Source organism: Gadus morhua, chromosome 11, assembly GCF_902167405.1.
Source record: "Gadus morhua chromosome 11, gadMor3.0, whole genome shotgun sequence".
In the NCBI taxonomy this organism is placed as follows: domain Eukaryota; kingdom Metazoa; phylum Chordata; class Actinopteri; order Gadiformes; family Gadidae; genus Gadus; species Gadus morhua.
The window spans coordinates 8197930-8210980 of NC_044058.1; the positions used below are offsets into that span (position 1 = coordinate 8197930).

Sequence of the window (13051 nt, forward strand, 5' to 3'; positions counted from 1 at the left end):
AGAATGTCTATAACCGTGGTTGTGAACATCGTATTCCTTCCATGGATCCCGTACACGCGGTCAACGATGACAAACTAATCCCAAGGATTGAAGGCCAAAATTATACAATTATAGAATCTGCTTTGACTATATATATATAAATATGTATATATATATATATAGATATGGATATATTATATAAATATATATACAGGTAAAAGTAAGCCTATACTTGCTACTTAAGTGCTAATCTGAGGAAATTAGGATTTATGGTTTGGCAGAAGTGTTTCTCTTTAGTGTAGCAAATTCAGCTCGTTTTTCCTTCTGTCAGCTGATAGAAGCGTGCCGGGTTTATTGCTCATGTTTTTAGACATATATTGAAAGGAGAGCCATGTTTGAATATAACTCATTGTTCACCTTTCTTCAGTATAGACTGAATCGAAATCATTTTAAATGACTGGCTTCTTGTTTGATAGGCATGCCTACTTATCCAGGAAGATTAGTGTGCAACAAACGCTCTCCATGCTCTCAAACTATAACGTCAACGTGGCCGAACAGCCACTAGATGTCGCAGGAGGACTGGACGAACTGTTCCGTCAGTAACTCCAGTGGGTGGCGTTTACAGTGGCAACCCCTACATATAACCCCTGGCCACAAATGTTTATTAAAGCCTTAGCCTTTGGAGATACGCCATACTGGGTGTATCTCTGCCTCAACACACTCGCTGTCAGACTTACTTGAGTATAATTACATTTTCTAGAACACAGACATTTGGAGACCAACCTAATTATTCAATAACGGTAGCAGCTAAATCAGTGACCGTTCCTCGATTGGAAAAATGGATTTATCACATGGTTATTGCATGGTTGCTGTATGTTTGGCTTTAACAGGTAAGAATGGACGTTTAAGAGCATTAGGTGTATGTATGTATGTGTGTGTGTGTGTGTGTGTGTGTGTGTGTGTGTGTGTGTGTGTGTGTGTGTGTGTGTGTGTGTGTGTGTGTGTGTGTGTGTGTGTGTGTGTTAGGGCTGTAACGATACACAAATTCACGATTCGGTTTGTATCACGATTTTTGACCCACGGTTCGATACATCCCACGATTCTTTTAAATTTAAAAAGCATTTTATTTAAACAACACTTAAATACCAATTATCTTAATGTAACATTTAATAACAAATAATTTGGAACACTGAACAGATTTGAACCGAAAGAATACTATTAAAGTATAGCTAAATTAATAAAGAAATAACCAGATTGCAGTTGGAGGATGCTTTTTGCTGGTAGGCATAATAGGGCCCCTTTAACTGTTTGGTTGGTTTATTCAAATATCCTTATTAGCGCTTCTTATTAGGCTATGTAGCTTAAATAATGACATAATCAGGCCGTATAGAATGCAACATGTTTAATAGCCTAACTTTCAATAGATGAGGAAAAACATGAACGTCGCAATAACGAGGCATAGTGTTACGAGTAGCATATGTGTATGCGCGAGAATGGCAGTGTGCGTATGCGTGTGTGAGTGACGTCAGCGAGTGAGTGGACGAGCGAGGAGAGCGAGCGGTAGCGCGTGTGTCTAGTGAAGAAGCGAACGAGTCCGGTAGAATAAAGTACCCATCCTGTCAATAATCGGTGGCCGCTTCATTCCGACCTATAAGCAGACAAACTGCCAGTCAAATCACACAAAACAATAGAGACAGGATCACACAGGCAATTTTTTTCGCGCTTGGCCCACTCTGGATAAATGTCGTTCATATCGCATATGAGGACTTCGACGGCTGTGGAGAAATGCAATCATCCGTAGCCACGGAGAGCTGTGATCACAGAGAGGGCATCTCGTCACATATTTACGGCATCGATAGGAGGGGGCGCTGTCAGTAGACTATTATTTAGACAAATTATTAGCAAATTTCAATCGGACAATTTGACCGAAGAGTTAGAAAGGGCATATCGCGCTTCTGCCTTCTCACACCGCGAGACAGGTTTGTGGCTTTGAGTATCGCGATTTTCGGTTTGATACGCGTATCGTTACAGCCCTAGTGTGTGTGTGTGTGTGTGTGTTCGAGTGTGTGTGTGTGTGTGTGTGTGTGTGTGTGTGTGTGTGTGTGTGTGTGTGTGTGTGTGTGTGTGTGTGTGTGTGTGTGTGTGTGTGTGTGTGTGTGAGAGTGTGTGCGTGTGTGTGCGTGCGTGTGTATAAAGATATAGCTGTACTGTATAAAGATGTACTCAACCTGTCTTTGCTATAGGCCTTGACATTGAATACTTAACCCGTCCACATTGGTATCTCTCATTTGCAGGTCGGAGCGATGGAGTAGGTGTGCTGCCAGATCGTCTCGGTGGAGCTGTGGGAGAAAGTGTCATGTTGAAAGTAGATCAGAGCTCTCCACTCGTAATGGCTTCAGTGGCATGGCGATTTCATTTAGATAGTGGTACTGTGATACCTATCATAACATCAGCCGTTGAAACCACTACTGCCCCAGAATATATTAATAGGACCAAATTTGACCATATAACCGGATCTTTGGAGCTCTCAATCTTGACTCTAAATGACACTGGATTATACGAGGTGATAATCATTCCTCCATCGTCACATCCACTACATGGAGCATGCAACCTGCAGGTGCAGGGTGAGTAGAAGAGTAGGATGAAAATAGTGCTCAGTTCATATAGCTTACCTTTCTATACACAAGTATGTTAACGGTCGACCTCAACTCAAAGAAATGCTGTTTTTCCGTAATCATATTTGCAAGATAAAAGATCCTTCCTTATTCTATAATGGTCTGGCTCTCATTTGTTTGTGAACATAACACAGTTTGGCAAACTGCCAGTAAAAGCCAATCAGGGTTAGGCTTATCTAAGATGTTACAGTTACTAAGCTGGTATCATTTGAAGGCCATTATTGTTATATAACAGTGTATTCCGTATATTTGTCCCACAGTGCGAGTCTCCGGTGTAACAGTCACCCCCAACACCACAGAGTTGATGGAGTTCAGCAGCTCTGTGAGGATCTCCTGCCAGGTCTCCACCGGCACCTACCTGTCCTACCTGTGGATGAATGGCAGCTCTGAGATCACTGTATTAAGTGACAGGGTGCAGGTCGGCGACGGAGGCACCAGCCTCACCATACTCAACGTGACACGCTACGACCGGGGGCCGTACACCTGTAATGTCTCCAATCTGATCAGTACTCAAGAAAGTGCCCCGTTAACACTGCACCCCATCTGTAAGTATCTAACCCTCCTGCCTGACCTTTTACATTCTTAGACACAAAGAATGCTCCAATGGCCAGAGCTCCATCTGCAAAGCATTAGTTCCTCCCTGTTGATACCCTGTATTATCTCTTATTTCTGTTTGTTTGCTCACTATAACAACCACGAGGACTAGCTCTGGCCACAGCTTAATCATGGCAGGACTGCTCTGCTTTCTGTAACTGGAAGTGATTGTCTCTGTGTCATAATGTGTCTCTGTTTATTACATAGTCGATCCATTCTAAAGATATGCATTCTATGAAGCTAATGCTGGCCTATGATGTGGGAGTAATAATTCATTTTTTGTGTAAATATCTTTTACAATAGTTTTTGTTGTGGTTGATCACATGCTTAGAATCTGAATCTGTGGTAATATCTGGGTTTCAGATGGACCAGTGAGCATTCAGATTAATGTTCCGGTGGACTCAGTAGAGATCGGCCAGACGCTGCATTTATCCTGCAGGGCTGAGTCCACCCCTCCTGCACATTTCACCTGGATGAACGGGGTGAATGAAGAAATCGGCCATGGCGCTGAGTTTCTCAAAACGGCAACGCTTTTGGACAGTGGAGAATACACATGTTTAGCAGTGAACAACATCACTAAGTTGGAGCTTCGTGCAGTGCAAAGTATATCAGTAACAGGTACATTATTACCATTCATCTTATATAGACAGACGTACACACACACACACACACACACACACACACACACAGACACACACACACACACACACACACACACACACACACACACACACACACACACACACACACACACACACACACACACACACACACACACACACACACACACACAGATTGATACAGACGCAGACACTAACACCAATCTGTTGCCCTCTCTGAATTTTTCCTCATACAACCTATAAACCCTTCATCTTTTCTCTTTTCCAGACAACAGTTCTTCCCAGCTGTCATCTGGTGCCATTGCTGGTATAGCCATTGCAGTGATACTAGCTGTAGTGCTAGTAGGTGCACTGATTTATCGTGTCCACAAAAGCAGGTATGCAGTATGGAACCCCACGCGTCAATCATGAAAACAACGACCTCATGATGGTGCAAGTAGTCTATTCACTTAATAATCACCGAAATAAATAAAAGAAAGAGTTAAAGATTTGTTGGATCGGAGATTGCTTAATTCTCCCATTCATTTTACTTTACAAGTCAAGTTTGTTACTGAATTAGTAAACATAATAAAGTTAGGCAAAACAAGTACACAAGCAAAATATAAAAGTTACAACGATGAGATGTGGAACTTGTATTCATCAATGAAAAGTTTACTATACATGTTGCCTAGACTTAAAAAAAATCGCCACACTTGCAATAATGTTAGGATTAACATCAGCACTGGTATTTTGTAGAAGTATTTAGAAATGTTGCGCAGTGTCCATTGATGGATGCGGAATCGATGCGTAAACGTGTCATGTTCTTCCTTCACAGAACCGGCAAAAGGAAAGAAAAGTTCAACGTCTCAGAAAGAGGCTCCTCCAACGGTAACTTTGTGTGTATTTTTGCATTCTAATGTGTGTGCTTTGTGTGTGTACACTTGCATGCACGTGCAAGTGCATCAACAGTATATACAGTATGTCATATCATGATATTCATAGAAGGTTAATGTTTCACATATAAGTTATGATTGAATTCATTTTGTGTTTGTGTTTTCTTTCTTGCAGGAGGTTATATCCAGGACTCCGCCCTGAGCACTCAGGTAAAGATCACACATACAAGTATCTTATAGTTGGCCTTTTGTAACTATAGACAGCAGGGTAGTCTACCTGCTGGTTCTAGAAACATAACACCTCATCTCCATCTATATTCAATATCCCCCTTTTTCCTCTCTTGCTCTCCAAGAATATGAACTATGCCGATATTAGCCACTTCAAGAAGAACCAGGATGTGGGCATGAAAATGCAAAACCCACACATATCCACAATCTACTCTGAGACCAAACCGCCTGCTACCTAGCATTCTCCCAGCGTGGTTTAGCCTCTCACATGGTGAGAAGCACCAAGCTAGTTTGGCTGGTAATGATTCAGTCATGACTTGATAATAATATTTTTATTTTTCACAATCCCTTCGTTCCTCCTTGTCCCTTTCTGTTCTAGAACTGAGTTATCATTGGTGGGACTGTCTCTATGTGTCTGACTTAATGTAATCAAACAGGCTTCCACAGAGTCCAGGGTGACCTTATCAGATGTACATTATAATGCATTGTAATGCCATATTTACATTTTTCCTGCTGTGAAACCCCATAAACAAGAAGCAGGAACTTGAAATTTGACATTGGTATGAATGTATGTAAATAATATTAAAAGTGTAAAAAAACAAACAGTAAAATAGCCAATGGAGCCAGCCACAGCAGTTGATAAATTACAACTATGTTATGGCTGCATTTAATCATGCAATTTATACACATCTTGTAACCTACACTAAGTGTGCATCACCTTCCTTCTTTTTTTTTTTGTACTTTTACTACAAAGAACTGTTATATTTGATTATACATGTTTGGACCATATGATTACATGTATGTGTGTATAGATTACATTTTATCCTAAAAATGAATCCAGGATGTATAATGTGATCAAAATGAAGCCACTTTTATTAATAATATACATTAAACACAGTGTTGACAAATATGTTGTGATGGTGTTTGTGATTCATTTAAGCTATTGTCTCAGCACTTTTGGATATGCAATTAATTGTTCACACTTCAACACATAAAGTTATAACTACGTGTATTTATTTTACCATATTCAGACACGTCCTCAACCTCCCCTGCCCAAGTGGATTAAGCCTCTCCCCCTTGAGTTATATAGTAAGCAACCAATATCATTGGTTTGCCCACCATTAGTTACTTATTTTCATTACAGGTCAAAACATTTTCTCCCAAACATGCACTTGTGAGCTCTTCTCACGGTTCCTAAACAGCGCCTAGCAGGGCCTCAAACTAAGTGCGTTGTGCTATATAGTCTGTTAGCCATCTAACTCTGGTCCAAAGTAGTTTTTCTCTGCATCTGGATGCTCTCCCCAAGTCGAATATAACAGTAGCCCAACACTATGTAATAATAATAATAATAATAATTCATTTTATTTGAGGGCGCCTTTCAAAGCACCCAAGGTCACCTTACAGGGCAGTTTAAAAACAGAAAACATAATCAACAATCATAAAAAACACAAGAACAAGATACATTGAACAATTTACATAAGTGGGGTGAGATGGGTTAGATGGAATATGTCAGTTTAAAAAGATGTGTTTTGAGACGAGACTTAAAAGTGGAAAGAGTGTCGGAATTACGGATGTCAGGGGGGAGGGTGTTCCAGAGGTGGGGGGCAGATCTGCTGAAGGCTCTGGACCCTATGGTAACCAGGCGTGCGGGAGGCACAGTGAATTGAATGGAAGAGGAGGACCGGAGAGTGCGGGTGGGTGTGTTGGTGTGTAGGAGTTCACAGATGTATGGAGGGGCGAGGTTGTGGAGGGCCTTGAAGGTGAGGAGCAGAATCTTGAAGTGGATGCGGGTTTTGACCGGGAGCCAGTGAAGCTGCTGAAGGACAGGGGTGATGTGATTAATGGAGGGGGTTCTGGTGATGATGCGGGCGGCAGAGTTCTGGACCAGTTGGAGCTTGCGGATGGACTTGAGGGGGAGACCGAAGAGGAGGGAGTTACAATAGTCGATGCGGGAAGTGACCAGGGTGTGAACAAGGATGGCTGTGCTACGGGGTGTGAGGGATGGGCGGAGGCGGTTGATATTGCTTAGATGGTAGTAGGCAGACCTGGTGATGTTATTGATGTGTGCTTGAAATGATAGTGTGCTGTCGAGGATGACACCCAGACTCTTAACCTGAGGGGAGGGGGAGACTGAGGTGTTGTCGATAGTGATGGAAAAGCTGTCAGGTTTTGTGAGGGTTGATTTGGTGCCGATGAGGAGGACTTCTGTTTTATTGCTGTTGAGTTTGAGAAAGTTGCAGGTGAACCAGGATTTTATTTCTTGTAGGCAATCGGAGAGGGAGGTGGGAGGAAGGGTAGAAGTGGGCTTGGTGGATATGTAGAGCTGGGTGTCATCCGCATAGCAGTGAAAATGAATGTTAAATTTACGGAAAATATGGCCAAGTGGAAGTAGATAAATGATGAACAGGAGGGGTGATGCATATGGTGGGGTCATGTCTCGCTCGACGGAGGGTCGGGAATTAACGCTGTAGGATTCAGTTCACACAGTCCTGTGCCATAATTATATGCACTGTTTTGTAAGATGAAGGGGAAATGTTAACTGAAACACACACACACAAATGATCTTAAAACGAATTTATTAGATTGCAAATAATTATGTATTTATTTAAGTATTTAAATATTAAACCCTTGTCAGTGGCATGAAGTACTGCAGTTTGAGGATGTTCAGGATTATTAATTTGAAGAACAGAAATGTGTAGGAACCTCAAGTTAACAGGAAATGTTTAGGGCCCACAAGTTCACAGAGACAGAGCCTTTGTGTAATCATAAATTAACATTTGTTAAATAGAGCAACTCCACTGGTGAAAAAATGTATAATAATAATTAAACTATTGGTGTAATTTAAGGATCAGGGGCCTCATTACAGAAACTTCCTAACTCTGAAATCCTATCCTATCTTGAGATAGGAAGGCATTTAGGGGTTTTGGTATTACAGAAGGAGGTATCCTAACTTAACTTAGGAAGAAATCCTATCTTATCTTAAGATAGGAATTTATCCATTACAGAACTATCCTAAGTTAGGAATTTCTTGAGTTAGGATCCCTAAGTTAGGTCGCCATACACCCTGTCCTAAATTCAAAATAACTATCAATAACTGAAAAAAATTGCAGCAGCACTGCTAGTAGGTCGGCTTGACAATGAAGACGAGGATAAACACAACAGAAACGTGATGTCTGAAAGGCTACCGAGGCCGTGTAATGATTTCTTACATTTTCCTGACCATATTTTAATTTCATTTTATCGCCTGCAAAGACATTACATTTTGAATTTGGTGGAAGAATTAATTTACTACTTTATAACTCCTCTTCTTGTTCCCTGTATCAATACCCGCCATGACGTCGTACTAGTGCAACTATCTTGCTGTTATTAACAAAGATCCTTTATCAACAGTCTCTGTTAATGTTAAAGTAACTTGTTCTATCAATCATGCACATTCTGAGTGCAGAGACTGACGATTGCAGATCGAAAATCTGATTTACAGAGCAGTTAGGATTACCTAAGTTAAGATAAGATAGGAGGCCAAAGATAAGATAGGAAACGACCAACAGGTTAGGGACTGCTTCTGTAATAGGAATTTAGGAATTTTCCTATCTTTGAGTCCCTAACTTAAGTTAGGATGAGAAGTTAGGATTTTTTCTGTAATGAGGCCCCAGGTTCCTTACCTTTAATTTAAATTCTTCCCAAAAATGGAACAAAACAAGCCAAAAGGCTGGCAGATTTCTCAAAAATAAGCGAAAAGGTATAAGTGTCAATAACTATGACACTTTCTGGACTGGGGCTGCAGTCAAATAGTATTCTTTTAGTCTTTTTTAGTCCTTTCAACTGACCAATGACCAAGTCGTATTTTAGAAGTGGCAGCCATGATTAGAACTGTTTGAATTCCCTAAATGCTAAGGAAAGATATTTCAATGCTTCCTTTCTTTTCTCCTGTAGCATAAAGGAGATAAGAGGGTTGAACCACTATCTCCTCTAGCATAAAGGAGATAAGATTCCTTTACAAAAGGAAAGTAATTATTGTTGTTATTAAACCTTCATGATGTAATCCTAAAGTCACCATGGAGGTTAAAAATATCAATAAGGAATCAGTAAATTAATTGAATATTATGAGTATAGTAACTATATTGTAGTTAAAGGGACACTTCATCCATTTGCATTATGCTTTGTATCGTTAGAAACCCAGTCATATTTTTGAATGGTCTTGCATCATTCCCTAATTTCCTCCTGAGACTGGAGAGATCCGTGTCTACCTCTAATGGTGTGATCTAGATGCCTCGTCTCAGCACTTTTGGATATGCAATTAATTGGTCACACTTCAACACATAAAGTCATAACTACGTGTATTTATTTTACCATATTCAGACACGTCCTCAACCTCCCCTGCTCAAGTGGGTTAAGCCTCTCCCCCTTGAGCTATATTGTAACTAAGCAACCAATATCATTGGTTTGCCCACCATTAGTTATTTATTTTCATTACAGGTCAAAACCTTTTCTCCCAAACATGCACTTGTGAGCTCTTCTCACGGTTCCTAAACAGCGCCTAGCAGGGCCTCAAACTAAATGCGTTGTACTATATAGTCTGTTAGCCATCTAACTCTGGTCCAAAGTAGTTTTTCTCTGCATCTGGATGCTCTCCCCAAGTCGAATATAACAGTAGCCCAACACTATGTAATAATAATAATAATAATAATAATAATAATAATTCATTTTATTTGAGGGCGCCTTTCAAAGGACCCAAGGTCACCTTACAGGGCAGTTTAAAAACAGAAAACATAATCAACAATCTTAAAAAACACAAGAACAAGATACATTGAACAATTTACATAAGTGGGGTGAGATGGGTTAGATGGAATATGTCAGTTTAAAAAGATGTGTTTTGAGACGAGACTTAAAAGAGTGACGGAATTACGGATTTCAGGTGGGAGGGTGTTCCAGAGATGGGGGGCAGATCTGCTGAAGGCTCTGGACCCCATGGTAACCAGGCGTGCGGGAGGCACAGTGAATTGAATGGAAGAGGAGGACCGGAGAGTGCGGGTGGGTGTGTTGGTGTGTAGGAGTTCACAGATGTATGGAGGGGCGAGGTTGTGGAGGGCCTTGAAGGTGAGGAGCAGAATCTTGAAGTGGATGCGGGTTTTGACCGGGAGCCAGTGAAGCTGCTGAAGGACAGGGGTGATGTGATTAATGGAGGGGGTTCTGGTGATGATGCGGGCGGCAGAGTTTGATCTGGACCAGTTGGAGTTTGCGGATGGACTTGAGGGGGAGACCAAAGAGGAGGGAGTTACAATAATCGATGCGGGAAGTGACCAGGGTGTGAACAAGGATGGCTGTGCTATGGGGTGTGAGGGATGGGTTGAGGCGGTTGATATTGCGTAGATGGTAGTAGGCAGACCTGGTGATGTTATTGATGTGTGCTTGAAATGATAGTGTGCTGTCGAGGATGACACCCAGACTCTTAACCTGAGGGGAGGGGGAGACTGAGGTGTTGTCGATAGTGATGGAAAAGCTGTCAGGTTTTGTGAGGGTTGATTTGGTGCCGATGAGGAGGACTTCTGTTTTATTGCTGTTGAGTTTGAGAAAGTTGCAGGTGAACCAGGATTTTATTTCTTGTAGGCAATCGGAGAGGGAGGTGGGAGGAAGGGTAGAAGTGGGCTTGGTGGATATGTAGAGCTGGGTGTCATCCGCATAGCAGTGAAAATGAATGTTAAATTTACGGAAAATATGGCCAAGTGGAAGTAGATAAATGATGAACAGGAGGGGTGATGCATATGGTGGGGTCATGTCTCGCTCGACGGAGGGTCGGGAATTAACACTGTAGGATTCAGTTCACACAGTCCTGTGCCATAATTATATGCACTGTTTTGTAAGATGAAGGGGAAATGTTAACTGAAACACACACACACAAATGATCTTAAAACGAATTTATTAGATTGCAAATAATTATGTATTTATTTAAGTATTTAAATATTAAACCCTTGTCAGTGGCATGAAGTACTGCAGTTTGAGGATGTTCAGGATTATTAATTTGAAGAACAGAAATGTATAGGAACCTCAAGTTAACAGGAAATGTTTAGGGCCCACAAGTTCACAGAGACAGAGCCTTTGTGTAATCATAAATTAACATTTGTTAAATAGAGCAACTCCACTGGTGAAAAAATGTATAATAATAATTAAACTATTGGTGTAATTTAAGGATCAGGTTCCTTACCTTTAATTTAAATTCTTCCCAAAAATGGAACAAAACAAGCCAAAAGGCTGGCAGATTTCTCAAAAATAAGCGAAAAGTTATAAGTGTCAATAACTATGACACTTTCTGGACTGGGGCTGCAGTCAAATAGTATTCTTTTAGTCTTTTTTAGTCCTTTCAACTGACCAATGACCAAGTCGTATTTTAGAAGTGGCAGCCATGATTAGAACTGTTTGAATTCCCTAAATGCTAAGGAAAGATATTTCAATGCTTCCTTTCTTTTCTCCTGTAGCATAAAGGAGATAAGAGGGTTGAACCACTATCTCCTCTAGCATAAAGGAGATAAGATTCCTTTACAAAAGGAAAGTAATTATTGTTGTTATTAAACCTTCATGATGTAATCCTAAAGTCACCATGGAGGTTAAAAATATCAATAAGGAATCAGTAAATTAATTGAATATTATGAGTATAGTAACTATATTGTAGTTAAAGGGACACTTCATCCATTTGCATTAAGCTTTGTATCTTTAGAAACCATATTTTTAAATGGTCTTGCATCATTCCCTAATTTCCTCCTGACACTGGAGAGATCCGTGTCTACCTCTAATGGTGTGATCCAGGTGCCTCGGACACCAGCCCGAGTTGGAAGTGGGGAAATCTCCCAGGTTTCTTGCGGCATTTCATGGAGGCACTCCCCCTTTTTGTCTTGATCTCTCGGAATTCTGAGAGTAGACCGAGTGCAGTGAGGTTTACCGGATGATGCGATAAACAAAGATGGCTGTGCCCATAGTGAATGAGGTGAGATATTTTTGTTTGCATTTGTACCACGTTGGTCGTTTTAATGTCGATTTTAAAGGCTCTTATACACTTGAATAGATTTCTGCTTTAATACGGTCACCAATTTATGCATTGCACAGTCTTGTTAGGCATGAAATTCAATGTAAGTGTTTGTTTTCAAGCCGGTTTGCAAAAGAGGCTAATGTAGCAAACAATAAATGACAACCTGCTACTGCCCTTCGTGGCTCGAGAAAAACGCGCCAGCACTTTTTGAAATCGAAATAGGCGAAAATAGCAAAATATTATTTAAATGTAAACAGAATTACTTGAAATGTTAGTGTTTCTGTAAGATGGGTTTCACCTCAGAGTTTTGTGTTGTTCATTCACGGCATTTATGCGAACGGGAATGCTATAAAGGCTCCGAGACCGGAAATTACTTCACAAGTGCAATTTGAAGGCTGGTGTCCGAGGCATCTGGATCACACCATAGTTACTCATTTTCATACCCGCCTAGGGGGTGGGACCCACTGACGCTGCAGACCTGTAATTATACATTAGCCTCTTTAGCAAACCAGGTCGAAAACAAACAACAAACTTGACATTGTATTGCATGCACAGCAAGACCGTGCAATCCATAAATTGGTGACCGGAAATAAAGTAGCAATGTAATCAATTGTGTAAGAGCATTTAAAATTGACATTAAAAAGGCCAACGTGGTACAAATACGAAGAAAATAAATCTATTTACGGGCGCAGCCATTTTTGTTGAGGGCATCATCTCTGCACTCATGCCGCTTACAAAGCAGCTCGGAGCTTCGGAAGCTCTTACCTTCCCTTCTTCCGAAATAAGAGTGTTCAGGAAAAATGTGAAGGCTATTACATATAACTGGAAAAACAGATTCATGAGACTAGACTTCATAACAACAAGAAGTAGTGATGCCCGCAGGGACCTCTTTGCGCTTCTTTGCTGAATCAGATGAATCAGTTATTAGAACTGCTTGCGATGGTAGAACATGAGTGAGAATTTATCAGGTGATGCAAACCTCCTGAGCTCCCGGAACCTCTGACCGTTTTGAAGGAGGCATCGGTCTACTCTCAGAATTCCGAGAGATGAAGGCAAAAAGGG

General features: G+C 40.9%; 1 protein-coding gene across 1 annotated transcript; it reads left to right on the top strand.

Moving 5' to 3' along the window:
* Positions 1-583: 583 nt before the first annotated feature.
* LOC115553829 (carcinoembryonic antigen-related cell adhesion molecule 6) lies at positions 584-5869 on the top strand. Its single transcript, XM_030370362.1, has 8 exons — positions 584-869; positions 2274-2603; positions 2915-3199; positions 3612-3866; positions 4137-4245; positions 4683-4735; positions 4916-4950; positions 5094-5869. Exons 1-8 carry the CDS (start codon positions 818-820, stop codon positions 5205-5207), a joined length of 1233 nt encoding a protein of 410 aa, XP_030226222.1. The 5' UTR covers positions 584-817; the 3' UTR covers positions 5208-5869.
* The last annotated feature ends 7182 nt before the right edge of the window (positions 5870-13051 follow it).